Source organism: Euphorbia lathyris, chromosome 6 (genome assembly GCF_963576675.1).
Source record: "Euphorbia lathyris chromosome 6, ddEupLath1.1, whole genome shotgun sequence".
Lineage (NCBI taxonomy): Eukaryota > Viridiplantae > Streptophyta > Magnoliopsida > Malpighiales > Euphorbiaceae > Euphorbia > Euphorbia lathyris.
In genome coordinates, this window is record NC_088915.1 from 27,188,916 (window position 1) to 27,208,281 (window position 19,366).

A 19,366-nucleotide genomic window follows, 5' to 3' on the forward strand; every position below is an offset into this window, starting at 1 on the left:
CATGAACAGTTGTTTGTAGTTACTTGTTATTGATAAATTTACCATTCTTATTTCCACAAAATGTGCTTCAATTTTAACATTATTTTTATTTTAAGAACATAATTATCGAAAAACAAGGTTTTATTGTATTCAATAAATTTTTTATTTTTTATTTAAATTATTTTTATTAATTTGTATAATATATTTTTTATTTTAGAATTTGTTATTTTTAGAACATCATTTGTTGTCACACCAAACATGCCCTTAATAAACCTATATATTAATTGATTTATGGAAGGACCTAATACACCCATATATGAAAGATCAAGGGCTCAATGTGTCTAAATGAAAGATCGATGGCTAATGCACCAAATGGTGAAAGATCAGGGACTCAATGTGTCTAAATAAAAGATCGCGGGCTTAATGCACCAAACAATGAAAGATCAGGGGCCCCATAATGCTTTTTTGCCTAAAAAAATGGCCACTTGTATGTTAGAGTCCATATAACATAATATAATGCATGTCATATTCAAAATAGTAGGGGTTAGTCTGTCACTTAATATTGTCTAAGACAACCTATGTTCTTATCCAAGTGGTCCAAACCATAGCACCCAAATACATTAGAAAGTGATTGCATTGCATACTGTCCTTTTTTTATTCAATTAAAAAAAAAAAACATGTAGGATTAGGATTATATTGGTTGGTGATGATATTGATATATATAGGATGGATAGTGGGTAGAACGTACTAGATAGATATTGCAACTTGTTCTCTCCTAATTTTCTAACTGTTTTGCGACAAACCGCCAATGACAACATCCTTAATTTCTTTGGTTTTTAGGTCTTTTTACTTACTAGTAATCAATTTGCATTAATTAAATTTCTAACTGCTTAATACTGCACTACACTACCTACTTGATGTGTAGATATAAGTACTTATTAATTCAAATTATCCCCATCCCCATCCCCATCCCCATCCCCTGGCTATCAATCATTGATAATGATAATTTCATGATCCATGTGTTAATTATAGTAGATTCACTTTATCAAAAATGTTTTATCAACGGATGCACTATCTAACATACAGATTTTCAGAAGAGCGTTTAATGTTTCACTTCAAATCGTATGAAATATAGTATTTAGTTTTTTTTTTTTAAGAAATGTAGTGTTTAGTTTGGTTTATATAAACCATATCTTTTAGCATTTCTTTTGGAAACTGCAGCGTTTTGGAGCTTTTTGTGAACAATTGTTTGTAGTTACTATTTGTTTTTGAAAAAATTATTCTTCTTATTTTCACAAAAAAAATATTTCTTCTTTAACATTATTTCTATTTCCATAACATAATTACCAAAAGAACAAGACTTTGTTGCGTTCAATATTTTTTTTATTTTATAATTTATAATTTATTTGTTGATTAATTTAAAACATGTCCATATTAGATATTTTAAATACTTGCAGTAATAGTTCAATATAATTTTACAAAACACTAATAATTAAACAGCTAACCACGATAACAACGGTTGTTAGCTAACAACCGAATCAAACAGCCCTCAAACTATTTATTTTTAAAATTAAACATCATGAAATTACAAATATTCTACCAATTCAACACAAATGTCATCAATCAAAATTGTAATTTTTTAATATTCAACTATATTAATCAAATAGTACGTTTTTTTAAACCACTTTTTTTTTTTTAAAACCACTTAAAAGGTTTAAATGGATAAAGAACATTTAGTATACAATGTATTTACAAATTTGGATAATGAGGAGAGACTTGTATTAAGAAAAATGAGTTAAAACAATCATTTCCGGTAACAAGTTAAGTTCATGATGAAGTCTACTTATAGTGGATGACAATGAACTTGATAACTATTTATTTGGATAAATATAAATTTAATTTATTGAGAAAGAATAAGTAAATACCGCGTTAGTTATTTCAAAGTCATCACTTAAATTGAAGGAAGAATAGTAGGGTTTGGTGTATATATAATTAGGGTTTGTTGGGAAAAGCAAATAGTATTAGACCACTTAAATTTAAATCTGCCTAATTAACAATTGGTCCCAATTTCTTACTACTTCTACAATTTTTGCCTTTTATGTCTCCGGAATCTATTATTATTCTTTTATTTCTTTTTAATACTTTTTTTTTACCAGTAATAATAGTCGCTTGTGGAACAAATAATTCCTAAGCAAATTATTAAATATTAAAGTTTACGAAAGCAAATATTCACATGAATATCTAAGCTTTTCAAAGCATCTCAATTTTATAAATAAATTTTAATTAGTATAAATTTAATCTTTTTCTAGGATAAATATAAATGATGGTATTCGAAGATATGTGAGGATAAATTTAATTAGGTAACTGTTGGGGTTAATTAAAAATTTTATATTTTAGCATAGGTTATAGTTTTTACTCTATAGTTTTTTATTTTAATTAAATTCATCTCTCAACAAAATAAAAACAAAATAAAAATGTGACAAAAAATAGAAAATAGTATCAAAGATTATTATAAAAAACAGAAATAAAAAGAAAAGAAAAAAAATAAATAATAAAAATCAGGGGCAAATTTGCACCATTTTTCAGCAACCCGTCTAGCAACTTCGACGATGAAAACAGACCCCAAAACAGCAAGATATCAAGCAGTTATATTTTTTTTCAGAAATTTCGGGATGTTAGCTTTCCGGAATGTCAAAAATGGAGCTAAAACGAAGCCGGTAGAATTTTTCAAAGGGAAGTGGTGCTGAAAAACGGGTTTGAACATTTCCAACACATCCAGGACATATTCAACGCATTATCTCAATTCTTCCAACTCCCCACTCACCCACTTTCTTTCTTCAACTAATGGGAAGGTAGTGAGATCATGTTTGAGAAAAATAAGGGCCACTAACATGGGATTTGTTGCTCAAAATCCTATAAATAGAGCTCAAATCCTTCATTCCAATCCCCACTCAAAAATCAATCAAACTCAATCAAACACAGACAACTCAAATTTTTCTCTCAAATTCTCTGCCAAAATCGGCCTCTTTATCAATCCTTAAATTCGTAGAAATCGTTCTCTAGCATCTATTTAGTCTAAACAAGGTCTCAATTCCTAGAATTAGTTCTTTAATCTTCAGTTCCTTAAAAAAGCTTTCAATTCTCAGAAACTTCAAATCCGAAATTCTCTTAGTTTAATCAACCAATTCTCAAATCGTTTTTTGCAATCTCTTAGTTAAGTCAGTAAAATCATTACCCAATCCTCGGTTCAAGCTTTCTTAGTCTAAACCAAATTTCGCCATTGTTAAGTTCTTCAAAGCTTCAAGCATTTTCCGTGAAACCAAGATCACCGAAACCCCATTTTCGAGTCATTCTTAGTTTACACACCTATTCCAAATCATATTTGGGAACTTTTTATTGATCTCATCGATTAAAAAGACCCAGAAACAAGCTTTTGAGTTTTTCATCATTGAAAAATTCATCAAACAACCTTTCTGGTGAGCCGTTTTCCAAATTTTATTTAGAGTTCGTTAGCTTATCGTTTTACCCCAAATTAATTTTAATCTCTTTATTGACATCAATTCTAGAACTCTCAATTTTTATTTCGTAAAAAACGACATCCTATAGCCTTCTAAATCGCCCCTAAAGTACCCTCCACGAAACAGAATCAAGCTTTTGGTTTTTTCAACCATCAAACAATTATTCTGTCGCCCAATTTTCAATAATTTATTCCGACTCATTTACTCGATCTTTTTCTGAAATTCCAGCTCTAAACCCTTCCTTCGCACACTAACTTTAAATACTAGCATTCGTTTCGCTATAATCCGACCTCTACATCTCCCGAAATTGAGCCCGAAAGTCCCACAAAAGCATCAATTTAGTCCTATTTTACTGTTGACTTGGTGGTAAATTTCTGCTCAAGTCCCTGAACTCTTCGAATTACTTCAAATTCGCCCAACACTACCCGGACAACGCAACAGCCCCCGAGCCGATTTTCTGGAGGTCCAATCCTCAATTTCACGCATCCCAACGACATCAAAGAGATCGGTTAATTTTATTTCATCCCGTACATATTTGTTTTTGTGACTTATTTACATTTCTAGCTTTAAAGTTATTATTTCTTTTTAAGTTGTAATTTTCATGCTTTATTATTATTTGTAATACAAAAAATATTGAAAAATATTTACAAAATCAATAAAAATATAAAAGAAAAATTAAAAAATTTATATCTTTGTGTTGTTTTATTGCCTTTATTTTTAGTACTCACCTTAAAAAATTGTTTTTCCGACCGACCTGTCAAGTAACGTCGGGGCCCAAGACCGTTGTTTTTATTTTCAGTCCTTGTAACGGTCGTCAATCGCTGTTCGTTTAGAATTCAAGTAATTTAGGCGCATTTTATTTATTAACTTCATTTAATTACCATTTTACCCTTTGAGAACTAGCTTCTCTGGCACGCCCGCATTATCTTTACATTTTTAATCCCCGCAAACGCGTATCAAGGTTGAAAATTGGGATATTTCGAAAATATCGCCAACAGTAACTTTATTTGTTTTAAGGTGTAATTGAAGAACGTAAGTGAAGATGAGTGTGAATTTTGGATAATTTTTTTTACATCCCAAATTGGAGAGGAATTATGGTACATATATTTTTTTTCAAAATTACCCTTTATCTTTTATTTTATTTATACAAATGAACGAATATAAGAGTAATATTTTATATATAATTACATTATTAAACCATTATTTACCTTACATTCTAGCCAAAATACAATAAGTTATTTTATACACCTCACTTACTTCACCTTATATTTACCTTACTTTAATTACACTTCATCCAAATAATGCCTTAATGAATAAATATTGTTTTTATAATGTGATTTCACACAGTTTTCACATTGAAATGGATAGACTGACATAATATTTGGTCGATATTAATTATGGTAGTTGTCTTTTAGACAAGTAAAATGTTGATTTTTATGTTAGATATTGTTAGATACTTTATATTTATAGTATATATGATCATAATTAATAATTGTTTCATAAAATATCTGGCTATAACCAATTAACGTTGACTTGAGCGGTTAAAAGTTTCAAGTAGTTTAAGTTAGATCTCGAGTTCGAGTGCTAACATGCGTAAAAAGCTTTAATTGGAAGATGATCCATCTAAATGGACTTTGACGAGCTTCACATGGAGAACTATAGATCAATTAGTTTTCTCAATAATAGAAAAATTAGCATAATATATGGTTCGAGTGTATTTTATTTAATTATATAGTAATAAAATTAAGGAATAAGTCTTATCGGACAATTAATGAAAATTTGTGATGAATCCAATAAGCAAAATCAAAATTGGTCCTCTCTCTACCATCATAATATTGTTGTTCATGCAATATTATGGATCACTTAAGATGAAATCCATATAGGTGAAGATTTCATTGAATGTGCCAAAAGTTTTTTCTAGTTTGCTATGAAATACAGTTTGGGTGTCAGAAAATAAGTGTAATTTTTGGTACATTTGTGAAAACATGTACTGGTAAGATGGTCCTACCAAATGTGCCAAAAATTGTTTCTAACTTTTTTCGGTTAAAAGTGTTTGCGAACGTGTCAAAGAATTCATACATGTTGAAAAAACAGAGGTTTATTTAATCAAGTTAAAAAAAACGATTATTCTTCAATTCACTATTTCTTATAAGTTTGTAACTTTTATCCGTATTCCTTTAACTTCTCTTTTAGTGTAGCATACTCATTTGCCACTTCTGTGAATCCTATTATCTTTTAACTATTAATTTCCAAACATAAAAATTATAATTATTACAAAAAATACCTCTTGACAAAAATATATTGCATGGAATTAGAAAATTAGAAAATTATCTTTCGGATAACCTAAACCTTGAAGTTAGACCTAAATCTAATGAATCTGACCCGTATAATATATATATATATATATATATGAAGATATAGTTCCGTGTGTACTAAGCATATAGTATAAAATCTATTCCATTGCCAGCTAGATTGGAGAATATATATATATGTGTAATTAGATACGGTCATGTTCACAATAAGTTGGAAAATTCAATAAGAAAATAGAAAAGATAATAAAAATAAAAAATAACAATAAGGGTGGGGTGAGGGGTGGGATACAATCGAATGTGGGAGAATAGTAATGTTATGCTGTGTAGCACCATTAGTGTTATAGAGTACAGCTGCCGTACCATTTACATTCTTTTCTTCCACTTCCCATATTGTTTGTCCAAATTCGGACACTTCTCTCTTTTTCTACCTTCCCTCCTTGAGTAAAAATATATTATTACTGGTAGAAATTTTAGTTTAATTTTATTTTAATAGTACATTTTTCATTTAAATGTATTTTTTTTTTCAAGTTTACTTTTTTTTTTTTTTTCTATCTAAATATTAATAGAATCTAAAGTGCAAAATATCCTAGAAATTAGGATAATTGGAATGAATGCTTTAAATCTTGAATCGTTAATCCGATTTAGTGGCTGTTATATGAAGTTGTGTCCAAATTTAATGATGAATACCCAAAAAACAGGAGTAGGAAAGAGTTCCATAAAATCAAAATAGCAATCGTATGCCATTTTTGGAAAGAACATATATTCGTTTTCTAAACAAATTTATGTATGTGGTGCTTAATTATTCTTATTTATTTTAATCTGCCTACTTGAACATAATTAATTCATACATTTTCTATCTTCATACCTGCTTACATCTCTGCATGCATGGATATTCACATCAAAAAGTTGCCAAACTTTGAGTATAAGAATTTGTGTGGTTACTACTAGATGTTGTTTGCTATTATTGATAAGTAGATTATAGTTGATTTTTCTGCTAAAAGAAGCTATTTTTAAAAAAAATTATATGATATTTAGAATTAAAATGTAAAAAATAATTTCAAAAATAAAACAAACAGAAGAACTTTTACAGTTGATTGGATGTAATTGACCCAACCAATGGAAAAAAAAATCATGCTACCTCATTGAGAGATGATTGGTATAAAGAAAGAAAGTACATAATTGTCACGTTTCTATTGGTAAAGTCTAATGGACCGGACCTATAGTAGAATTTTTCACCAAAACAGACACTAAATATAAAATTTAATATTGCTTTCTTTTTTCTCTCTTTTAAATAATCCTTTTAAAATTTGCTACTGTATGTATTTTTTTTAACGAGATCAGGAGATTTTTTTTTCCTAATGTTTAGAATATCCCTGATTATTTTCATTTTTTTAATATAGAAAAAGCTGTATTAAAGTAAATTACATAGCTATCTTATATAAATTGGGGGTAACCAAACTGGAGATAGAGATAGAGTAATTCCAAACACTGCCTCTCCCATTCCAGTGATAAAATAAAAGGATAAATAAGGACATAAAAAAAATAGAGCCAAATCTTATTTGATTCTCATCACTAATATGCAAGTTGATTAACTGATATAAATGAGATTAGTCTATCTACAAGTTGTATCAATAATTTTATTTTTTAAATGAAGTAATGCTTATAATTCAATTAAATAATTACTTGGATAAATACTGACATGAAGTGGTTAGTGCCTCTCTCTTCTGCAAAATACATATCAAATTTTAGTTGTGGGTGTATGACATAAGCAATTGTTATGATATGTGTTGGTGATATTTGAGAAATTGGGATATTTCAATATTGATATGTTAATAGATTAAAAATTATTAAAATATAAATGCAGGGTGTGTCAAAGAAGTTAATTCTCGAATGGTATAATGGTAATTTTAGAAATAAAATAAATAATTTGCATCTAAATTTGATTTCTAAAAGCGAAACGATTGGACGAGAGTTAGGACTGAAAATAAAAACATTCTTTTTTTTTGGGTTCTCAGTTTCACTTGACAAGTCAACCGATTAAACATTTTTCTTAACGTTAGTAAAATAAAATCAATAAATACAAAGACGTTTTTAATTTTTCTTTATTTTTATTGTTTTTTTGTAGTTCTGTTTAATTGGTTTTGAGTTACAAATATAAGAAATAAAGCAGAAAAATTACATCTTAGAAACAGAATAAAACAAACAAATTAATTGCTAAATACACAAATTGTAAAAATAAAGCAATATGTACTACGAAAGTAATTGCGAAAAATATGCAAAAAAATAAACAAATATTAACAAACTTAACATCATGGACGGGGATTGGTTGTTGGCAGCGCGTGAATGAAGGCTTGAAGATCGTTGGACTTTTTGATGATTTTGGATGTGACTGGAAAGAAATAGATTGTTGGAGGACTAAGGCGTATATTTGCCAATTAATTGAAACAAACAGCAGCTATGCCATTGTGAAAATCGGGTTATGGGTAGGCACGTTCAACGTTAATTGGTGAATAAATAACAAAAATTTAGTTATGAGAGAATTGACCGTTTAAAATCAATGGATGACTTAAAAATGATATAGAAATAATTTCTAAATAGAGAATGACTCGAAATTGAGTGGGGCGTTTCAGTTTGTGAGTTGAAGTTTAAAACTAAGATTGAAGATGGAAATGACAGATTGTTGGACAAACAAAATTAATCTAAACCGACATGCTTAAACTAAAGAGTTTGAATGATCATATAGCAATTATATCGACTGAAATTGAAGAAACAATCATCGAAAGGTATGAAATTAACTAAGTTTTTGAGTTGAAATGACAATTGAAAATTGACTGAGATAAACTTAACCTGGAATTGAAGGCAATAGACTCAAAATTGACAGGATAAGCAATGATTTTGCTGAGTTTAATTGTTTGATTTTGATTTTTTTTTGTTTGAAAACTCGAAATTGAGGTTGTATGATCTTTGAGACATGTATTTGAGTTTTAGGAATGAATTTGAAGGAGAAACGAGGTAAATTTACGAAGAGATGATTCAAGCATTATTTTGGGGGTCCTCTGAAGTTGGACCCCATCCCCCAGAATTGTTGCTCTGTTTGTTCTCGCTAGTATACACCATGTTCTCTCAAACCATGCCTTTCTCTGCCACTTATCTTTCCACAGATTGGTCTAAAAGTCGAGAGCTGTTAGGAGAACTTCAGAGTACCTTTGAGGCTTAAGTTAAATTCAACCCCCTTAGGATGCCAATGAGTTTTAATTTGAGAAAGAAAGCAAATCCTAGTGGCTGCCTAAAAGAAATTGAGCCTAGTTTTGTTTGAAAAATCAGTTGTAGCTTGCGTTACGTTTTGTACTCTAACAAAGTCTAGAATGCTTGAACCCATAAAAGTGAGCATTTAAGCCTAAGTTCATCAATCCATGAAATGTTGAATTCCTTTCTGAGAGAGCCGGTTTGAAGAGTTAAGTCTAGAACTTGCTCTGGTTGCCCTCCTGTCCTTTTTCTAAAAAAAACAAACGGAAGGTCTTTCTTCCTTACCGCTTTCGCTGCGTTCATAGATTCGGGCCTTATCTGGTATCGGCCTACCGTTGATTCAATAGTGGCAGTATAGTCATGAATTAAACGAAAGTCGTCCCTTTTTAAGGAGTGGATGGATCGGGCAGCCGTGCTGGACTTCGGGATAGAGCACCAAGAAAGGTAGGCGTCTGGCCAAAAGTGAAGTGCGTTGGAATCAAAAAGTCTGTTTTAGTACGAGACCGGACCTTTTCACGGTAGTGCTTCAACAAAGCCATCCTATTTGAAAAGGAAAACCCCATGACCTATTGCTAAAGGCTGAAACACCACTTAAAGGTAACACAAAATAATGCCACGGGAAAGATTAGTTAAACAAAGAAATGATATCCGTCGACCATCACATATCCATCAGTTACCTCACCTAAACAAAAAAAAAAAGCTCTAGTTTCAGCAACTCCCAATGAATTTTGGCAGAAGCAACCCCTTTACACATCCTTAAATCTATGAAAAGGTTTGGCAAAAGTTGGGACCAATTAGCAAGCCTATGGCACTTACCTAGTTCTCACTTGGCTGACTGTGTGATTATTCCCAAAACCCGAACACATAAATTGCAGATCACATCATCCCATTTTTCATTCAAAGACTTGAGTACTATACTTAACCTAACTAGGATTTTTATTTCATCAAGCTTGATCAATTGTATTTGCAAAGCGCCACAAAAAAAGCTTGACTTCAACACTATTGAGCTACTTGTCATCCTCTGATGGGTTAAGCGTCTCTTAACACCTACAGGAGCCCTCTCGTTTTGTTAGCAGCTACTGTGACTACAGACCAGAATAGAAAAATCTTTAAACCTCTCATATATTCAACCCCTTTCTCCTCTTTCCATTTTCCACTCTTGCTTGAGGACAAGCAAGGTCTATTTTTGGGGTATTTGATAAGTGCAAATTATATCATGTTAATCACGGAATTATAGGTTGAATATAGTGCTAATTAGACCTAATTAATTGCCAAAAATCCTTATAATGTGCCTTATATGTGCAGGTTGTTCTCAAAAGCGTTTGCCTACGTTATAGAGTCAAGGAACAGTCAAACTGATGGAGAAATGGAGGATCACATGACCAGACTTGGGGAAGGAGTAAAAGGAGTCCCAATGCTGAATCCACAAGTCTCCATGATGAAAAAAAGTATTTGCATGTCTTTTTAGTGGCTTTGGAAAATTAAAACATTTTCTTTTGTGAACAGCTATTGTCTGCTTGTGCTGAGCAGGATTGACTTTTTCTATAACATTTGTCTGTTCTGCTAGACTGTTCATATAGGCAGTAGACTGTTCTTTTCGGATTTCCAAAGCTTTGTTTGTATTTTCATTTTGTTGTGATGCATCCCTTATATACAACTTCATGTGGGAAGCTAGGGGATAACAATCTTGAACTAGTTTCCAGTACTTATCTTTTAGTTTTAAGTGTCTACTTTTGGAACTGATATCCTTAGTGATCTCACACCTTTTAATCTAGTTTATCTTATGTTTGCATTATATCCTTTTTGTGTTTATGGTATGAACATGAGTGAGTAGTCACTCTAACAGGCCGAAGCTAGCCTAAGGCTTGACGCAAGTAGTAGTCTGCCCATATTGTATGTGAGAATATTTTTAGGTGATTGTTAGGTTGGGTGCTCAATTCATGTTAGGTCTAGCTAGCCTATCCCTTAGTTGGATGACCGCGGAGGAGACTCGGGTTAGAAAACAGAAAATGCAATCTAACACACACTAGTTGAGGATGGAGACACGATCAATTGTTGTGTGCAGGGTTTTTAGCTTTAACCTTAATTGCTCTCTTGCTCTTAATGCATAAGAGTTCTTGCGAGCCCATATTTTATAATAGTTTGCATGCTCTTAGAAGAATCTCTGGAACATGAGACACCTGACCTTAGTGAGATTAGTGGGAGTTACCTGGGGTCTACATGCGTAATATTGCTCAATAGGGGAATCTGCTTATTCACCAGCCGATTGGTTGTGCTTCCTGCATGTTCTATTAAAATCTTGAATCAATCTTACTTTAATTTGCATGAGTAGTTTTCACTTAGAGCAAATCTCTTACTTGTTAGTTATCAGACTTAGACTATTAGTCACTTCCCCACACTTATAATTGTAATCGATCTTTCGTTCTAAGAACCAGATTGTTCTATAAAGGAACCTTATAATTTATAGCATTCCTATCCCTGCGGAGACGATAATATACTTTGACTTTATTACTTAGGACCTAGTGCACTTGCTAGTGTCACTCCACTTTGGAGACAACAGTGGAAGTTCTTGTGATCGCCAAAGCATTGGTGAAAGGGCATAAACTAGTAATGGGGACAATGTTGCTAGCAAACACGTATCACAATTTGGCAATCACAGTGACGGACAAACCATTCTCCAAGCCTAAGTGAAGCTTGTAGCTGTTGGTCCCTGATAAGGTTAGATTAGTTCTAAAAGGGGGTGAATAGAACTAATCGTCAATTTAAACCTTTAGAAATTTTTCTCTTTTAATTCAATAGCAGCATAGAGGAAACTCTCAGAATAAGAGGAAACTTTAGTCTACTGAGCTTGATTCTGCTTCTGACACTTGCACTCAGAGGATAACTCTTTTATAGGAGGTTCTGAAGATCTTTCGGATAGATGGTTTACGTGTTAAATATATGATGGTTAGAGTTATATATATATATATATATATATATAAGAGATAAATATTTAGAGCATGCAAAATTCAGAAGCAATAAAAGGCAGTAAGGTGGAAAGAAGTTACTCGACAGATTTATACTGGTTCGGCATTCTGCCTACGTCCAGTCCTCATAATTCCTTCTCTGAGCTTTAATCCACTAAAGAACTCTTTTATATGTAGAGCACAAACCTTTTACACAAATAGTCTAAGCTTGAGTAAAATATTGTTCTTTACAACAACACTCAACTATCACTCTCTTGTTACTTGCCTATAATCGAAGCAATAACAGAGCTTCTGATTTTACAGTATAAAGGATTCTGATTGGAAACTTAGATGAACTAATCTCTCTTTATATATGTTTACACAAGTATGAAAGTGGTTGTGTATAGTTGCTTTGCTCTTGTTTTTTTTTCACTTTTGCAATGTATCTCTTTTTCGCTTGAATGATCAGTGTGAAAATGAAGCTTGAGCTTGGCTTTTATAGGTGGAGCATTCAAACTTCTCGTTTGAATCAGAATGTAGCCTTTGTGAAGAAACAACTTTTGTTCTTCTCTAGAGTTGTAGACGTACAGATGAGTTGAGAAAGATGAGTTGTCTGATAGTCTTCTGTCTTCTAAAAGTTTACCAGAAGTGGAAAGTCTTTTGTGGACTTTCACATGACCTTCTGCTTCTGAATTCTGGGCTTTTTCGACTTGGACCTTTAATTTTAGTAAGACCTTTTTACTTGTGTGTATTGCTTCAAATATATTTCAAACACTTAAACAAACTTATTAGCAATAAAAACACATTAATTCAATTCTGAATTTTAATACATTGGGGATCTAATTCCTTTTTTTTAAAGATGGATCTAATTCCTTAAATAGTTATTTTTGTTATAATAAAAAACGTCATCAAAATTGGGTTTCAACAGTAGCTTCTTCAGCTATGGTTGTTTGCTTACTTTTCTCATGCGGTAATCAGACTACCACCTTTCGATTCGGGTTTCATTAGGGTTGATATGTGCTACCGGTCTTTAAAGATGAGTTTGAAGGAAGCGTTGACATACTTCCGATGATGGTTCCGACTCTTTGAACAACGTTTTCATCTTCTTGGCTAGGGATGATACGTGCTTGTTGAAGTGTGCTCGATCTTTCTTCCACCGTACTAGCAAGGAGGAACGCCAATGGAGGAAATTATTTTGTTTAACTCGGAAGTTGCATCATTAGACTTCGAAGAATAGGAGCTCACGAGCGTCGGCTATTGGAGTTATTTTATATGCTCCGTGCTTGCGGAGCTCGAAAGCTCGGTTTGTTTCGAGGGATATTCTCTAACTCTAATGGGACGGTTCATGTAAATTATCCTAATTTGAATTGTGATATTGATTCACGTGTAAGAGATGCTCTCTAGAAATATGGACAATATGATCTAGTTGTACTTTTTTATTTATGACTTTGCACTATACAAAAAAAAAAAAATGTAATGTGACATTTATCACTTTCCATATATTATATAGATGAAATGATTATAAAAAGAACAAGTTGTTGATTAAATTGGACATTTTAGGACTCTATACATTAATCTAGCCCCTCATATTTTCCTCCCTAAACAAATTGATAATTCTAAAAAAATGATAATTAATTGAATAAGTTCAGGGACTGTTTTGTAAATATACAAGGAAAATGCAGAAAGTAAACACAAAAACTGGCGGAAGTTGAAAAAACAAGAGAGATTTAGAGTCATTCGTCTTCACATATAGTGCGCTGACCCATCTTCGTGGTCCCTTCTTCCCCGATTATCATTTTTTAATTTCTGAACGTCACTTTGCATGCAATTTACACCATAAATCAATTCATCATATCATATTAAATCCCATTAATTAATTAATAGACACTTAATCTAATTATTAATTCATCCATTTGCTAAAAACCGTCCTACCAATGGCTTACATCTTGTCTTAATTATAATAATGCATTATTTAATTAATTTACTCGCTGATTAGTGATTACAGATTTGACTTAAACTCTAAATTTATTATGTCAACCCCATAATTTGTTAATTAGGTTTTGGCGTGTGGGGTCAATTGAAAAATCAATCCTTTCTTTGATTATATATTTGGGGGTTTTGTCTTTCACTTGTGTAATTATAGTTAGCAGTCTTAATCACTTGTGCTGATGCATACATAATTAGACAATAGTAAGTCTACAACTCCCCAATTTTGTCTCATAGATTTGGTGTTTAAGGCAATGAATGCCCCCACTCCTAAGTGATTACAGCCAGTAATTTGTATACCCAGTTGGGTTTCTTTAATTAATTACTTGTTATTTTATGATTTGAAATGGTAGCATCAGCTGATAGATATTGGGTTGAATTAGGAATTAAAAAAGTGTTGATTTTTCAATAATATGGTGCTGAGAGATTGATGAAATTAGAGGACCATTAAGTTATTCCTTTTTATGCAAGTTGGGGGGTTGTGGATGTGGTGTTAAGTACTATATAAGTATGGCCATTCTTTTTTCTGTCCTTTCTGTTTGTTCTTTAATTTGACTCTTCCTTTTCTTTTCCTTTGCTGTGTTTGGTTTGGTTTAACCAGCCTACCTTGTAGCCTTTCTGGCCTGGTTTCTTTTTTTAATCAGAGATTTTAGGTAAACTATTTTTATATATACTGGTGGGCTGCTGTTATGGAAACCTCTTATTTAAATACTAATCTCCTCGGATGGTGACAATCCGATGTCTGTGCCTGCTATTGAATGTCTGCTGCTCTACTCATTATTCTCAGGCTGAACCTTTTGTCTTTAACACAATGAAGCCTAGGAGAGGAAGGCGTTCTGAGGTATTGCTTCTGCTTCTTTTTGTTTTTGAATTGTGCCGTTTTGTTATTGATGATGTTGATTGCTTATTTGGGTGACTTGCATTTCATCTGCAGGGCTTTTGGCCTTCCCTTGTTATGAAGAAATGGCTTAACATTAAGCCTAAAGTCTATGATTTTAGTGAGGATGAGTATACTGAGAATGAGAGCGAAGATGATGGTATGTTTGGCTTTGTTCGTGTAATTAGTGCTTATCTTAATGATGTTGATTCTTGTTTTTAATTTGATTTCTGCTGTTTTTGAATAGCTTGCTCTCTTAAAGATGAAAGAATTAATGTGGCTCAAGACCATGCTGAGACTGAGACTGATACTGCACAACTGCATCAATCTTCACTCCTTCGTCCAATTCCAGGCAATTACCTTTTTCTATTCTGCTTTCAGATTCAATTCTACTAAAAGCTTATTCACTTTTTATCTTAATAACTCAATAACTGATCATCAATTACTTTTTTATTTTACTGGTCTTTCATTTCAATTCTATCAATTTGGCTTTTTCAAGATTTTCTTGCAGCTTGTAAACCTTGTGATTCAAGCCTTGAAGGTTATCTTATAATTAATTATAATTATGTTGAATTTTGATATTCAGATGCACCGCCTATGGGATATCCAGTAAGACACAGGAGAGGAAAATCTGAAACTCTGCGGGTTCAGTACATAAACACTAAGGAAGTGAGGTTTGGCTGCTAATTTGCATCTTCTTGGAATTGTTAGTCTTGAGTTTGATTCTGTTCATCATAAGTGAATTCATTTACAATTGTTGGTCTGCAGGGTGACAATAGGTACTTGGAACGTTGCTGGAAGACATCCAGATGAAGATCTTGAGATTAGTGACTGGCTCTCTACAGAGGAACCAGCAGATATGTATATTCTCGGGTGAGTAATATTGAGTTGCTCCGGATTCTTACTTGAGATAACATCTTGGAGAAATCTCTTTACTCTTTGTTCAAGTTGATTAAGTATCCTTTGTTTGCCTTTTCTTTTAACAGTTTCCAAGAGGTGGTACCTTTGAGCGCTGGAAATGTACTGGGAGCAGAAAGTAACAGACCAATTCCAAAATGGGAGGCAATCATTAGAAGAACCCTGAACAAATCTTTAAAACCGGAGAGAAAACACAAATGTTTCAGTGCCCCACCCTCTCCCGTACTAAGGACTTCTTCTGTTGCTGATGAACTTGCTGATGAGGCTGGCGGTCTGCCTTTGGAGATGTTGAATAGAGAGTATACAGATATTAGTGAGGGTTCTGGCTTGGACAAACATGAATTCAGTAAAATAGAAGGTGTTAGAAAAAATTTACAATTGAGAAGGATATATGGGATTGATTCTGATGGTAGATTAGACTGGCCTGAACGTTCATTAGATGCAACCCCTCAAGTCTTGCCCTCCAATTCCAAGTTACGGAGAGTATTGAGCAGTTCTGAAATGTTGGGCTCTAAGTGGATGGATAATCCTTTAGTATTCGGCCCTGGAAGTTTTGCAGTAAATAATGGACTGAGAAGATCTCACCACAGTTCTGGGAACCTCGGCTCTTTATGGTTAGAGCAGCAAAAGAGGGATGAAGTTTCTCAAGTCCCTGAAGTTATAGAAGCTATAGATTCCCTTTCTGATGCATCATCCGATGAGGAAGATGACATGTTCCAGGAAGCACCAATAGAAGAAAGTAATGATGAACATGTCAGGGACATTCGCAAGTCACGTTCCAAGTATGTACGCATCGTTAGCAAGCAGATGGTTGGGATATATATATCGATTTGGGTAAAAAAGAGGTTAAGGAGACATATAAACAATTTGAAGGTTTCTCCTGTTGGAGTTGGTCTGATGGGCTACATGGGAAACAAGGTATGCTTCTCTTAGCATATTGTGATTGTTTATGAGTAACTTGAGCATGGTTGCCTTAGCATTGGTAGTATGTCTGACTAAGGGTTGCTGATGCAGGGTTCTGTTTCGGTTAGCATGTCTTTCTTCCAGTCAAGGCTATGCTTTGTCTGTTCTCATCTGACTTCAGGTCAGAAAGATGGTGCTGGACAAAGAAGGAATGCAGATGTGTACGAAATCCTCAAGAGGACACAATTCTCATCTGTCTTTGACCCTGATCAACCACAGACAATACCGTCTCATGAGTAAGCAACAATCTACCTTAAATCGTTTATGCTTTGATCAACTTGATTATTCATTTGATCACATGGTTTCTATTAACAGTCAGATATTCTGGTTCGGGGACTTGAATTATCGCCTCAATATGATGGACACGGAGATAAGGAAACTTGTCGCGCTGAAGCAGTGGGATGAACTTATCAACGGTGATCAGGTGAGATTTCTTGGACATACAGTTTAACATTGATGCATAATGATGAAAAGGCACCTTCCTTTAGAGGAAAAGTAGTATGTTCATGACAGTTAATGGAATGATTTTCTGTGGCAGCTGGTTAAAGAGCTTCGCAGCGGGCGTGTGTTTGATGGATGGAAAGAGGGAGCAATAAACTTTCCTCCCACTTACAAATATGAGATGAATTCTGACAGATACGTGGGGGAGAACCCGAAAGAAGGGGAAAAGAAGAGATCTCCAGCATGGTAATGACACCAAACTTTAAAAATAACAGGATCAGAATATTCGGATAAAGAGATTGAAGCAATATGCTTATTCTTGGTTATGTGTTTGATATGTTATTGCAGGTGTGACAGAATACTTTGGTTAGGAAAAGGTATAGAACAGCTTTCTTACAAGCGGTCAGAGCTCAGACTCTCGGATCATCGACCAGTAAGTTCGAGTTTTTTGGTTGAACTTGAAGTCCTAGATCGTCGGAAGCTGAAAAAGGCACTCAATGTCAATACAGCAGCAATACATCCTGCAATCTTCCTACATGAAGATGGGGAATGAATTACACTTTACTAGATACAAGGTAAATTAAGCCTACTTTTTGGAAAATTCCAATTAGTACTCTGAGTGTGTTAGCCAAATATTTAGGATAGTTTCATAGTATGTATGAATTGTAGTATTAGCTTGGTGTTGATTTTCTAACAAAATGCATTTATGTTTGAAGCAGGGAATTACAGACAATTTGACAAGGTAGAAATACTGGAAACTCAGTTGAGAAATAACCCAACCCTTGAAATGCTGTTCTGAAACAGGATTACTTACAATAAGGGGCAGTGTTTCATGAAAGATGCAATTTTTAGATGAAATCAATTATGAATATATATTATATAGGAAAATATCTGTAAAATATTGGAAAACTCTACATATTCTTTCTTCTTTTTCCTAGTATATAAATAAAATAGGTATAGCAGTGTGGCTTTGCTCTTTACCAATACCCAAGTGTTGATTTTTTCTTTTTTTCTTTTTTCTTTGTCTAGAGAGCGCCTAAGCAACTATATGTTTTATGAGTTGGGAAATGGGTCTTGTAAATGAACTGGGACTATCTATTTTTCTTTTATTTTTTCATACAGGTTCTTGATGTCAGTAGACATCTAAAACCTTCTTTTAATAAATACATGATAACACTTTTAGCTAGCTTTTCTTCAATTCTGTAATGGGTTTATGCCACAATTATGCAAGTATGGATTAAATTAAATGCCTTCCAAATTTCAAACTACAGGCCACCACTAACTTCATTGAATTCTAATGTAATTATAATTTGTGATAAGTCAAAACGCATTGTTGCCCGTATCGTTGTCCTTTTTCTTAATCCCTTAATACTTTTTAATTCTAAACAGTAGAATAGTAGTGTTCGGTTAAAGATTACGAAACAGTCAGCTCAACAAAACAGCCACTAGTTTCCTCCTCCTAACTTTAACAGATGAATAATATATACATCTTTCTTTTTCACTCCTACTTGTTGACAATAGTTAACATAAGCTTTAATTTTCTATTCAGTCAAAATTCTTTCACACATAAAAACTGTCAAGGAACCGATTGAACTAAAAGCTCGAGCTGATAGTTAAGGCCCAATCATATATCTTATATTAATCTCAGACAAAAACAATAGTTTGATAACAAAAATATACATTGAGAGTCAAAAGGGTTTAATTTTATACATGGTTAAGCAAGAGTATCATACATAGATTAATAACAAGGCAGGTAAAATTAGTTGTATCAACTTTGATTAAGATAAAGGAATAATACTTTCAGTAGCATTAGGTTTGAAAACATGTAAAACTTTGGGAAAAGAATGTATATAATTCTCAAGTGTCAACTAAACATGTGCTATATAAATAACTCGTTCATATCCAAAACATTCCAATCCTCAAAAACTTAGTTTGTTAGTTTAATTATCCTGAAAATGAAAGTACTAATCATAATTTTAGTAGCTGCTATGATTAGTAATATGAGAAGTAGTATAGGTGGGGATGATGGCAATCTAGTAACTGGTTATTACATAGAAAGGTGTCCATTAGCAGAAGAGATAGTAAAATACAATGTTGAACTTGCTGTTCTCAAAAATCCAAGAATGGCTGCATCCTTGCTTCGGTTACACTTCCATGATTGTTTTGTTATGGTAAGCCAGG

At 32.9% G+C, this 19,366-nt stretch overlaps 1 protein-coding gene across 2 annotated transcripts; it reads left to right on the forward strand.

Moving 5' to 3' along the window:
* Window positions 1–14,163: 14,163 nt before the first annotated feature.
* On the forward strand, window positions 14,164–18,171 carry LOC136233740 (type I inositol polyphosphate 5-phosphatase 2). Of its 2 annotated transcripts, none has more exons than XM_066023438.1 (11): window positions 14,164–14,827; window positions 14,921–15,023; window positions 15,111–15,215; window positions 15,450–15,537; window positions 15,632–15,736; window positions 15,850–16,699; window positions 16,796–16,980; window positions 17,060–17,168; window positions 17,283–17,431; window positions 17,534–17,760; window positions 17,902–18,171. In XM_066023438.1, exons 1-10 carry the CDS (start codon window positions 14,711–14,713, stop codon window positions 17,736–17,738), a joined length of 2,016 nt encoding a protein of 671 aa, XP_065879510.1. In that variant the 5' UTR covers window positions 14,164–14,710; the 3' UTR covers window positions 17,739–17,760; window positions 17,902–18,171. The 2 variants fall into 2 exon arrangements, with proteins under 2 accessions (XP_065879510.1, XP_065879509.1); XM_066023437.1 differs by having other exon boundaries at window positions 14,165–14,827; window positions 17,905–18,171.
* Window positions 18,172–19,366: the final 1,195 nt, after the last annotated feature.

What these genes read in the sequence shown, in the direction of transcription:
- LOC136233740 (XM_066023438.1), top strand. Translation starts at nt 14,711, where the DNA reads ATGGTGACAATCCGATGTCTGTGCCTGCTATTGAATGTCTGCTGCTCT. An exon ending in GAATGAGAGCGAAGATGATG is followed by an intron (nt 15,024 to 15,110) that starts GTATGTTTGGCT and finishes GTTTTTGAATAG; the next exon opens with CTTGCTCTCTTAAAGATGAA. An exon ending in ACTCCTTCGTCCAATTCCAG is followed by an intron (nt 15,216 to 15,449) that starts GCAATTACCTTT and finishes TTTGATATTCAG; the next exon opens with ATGCACCGCCTATGGGATAT.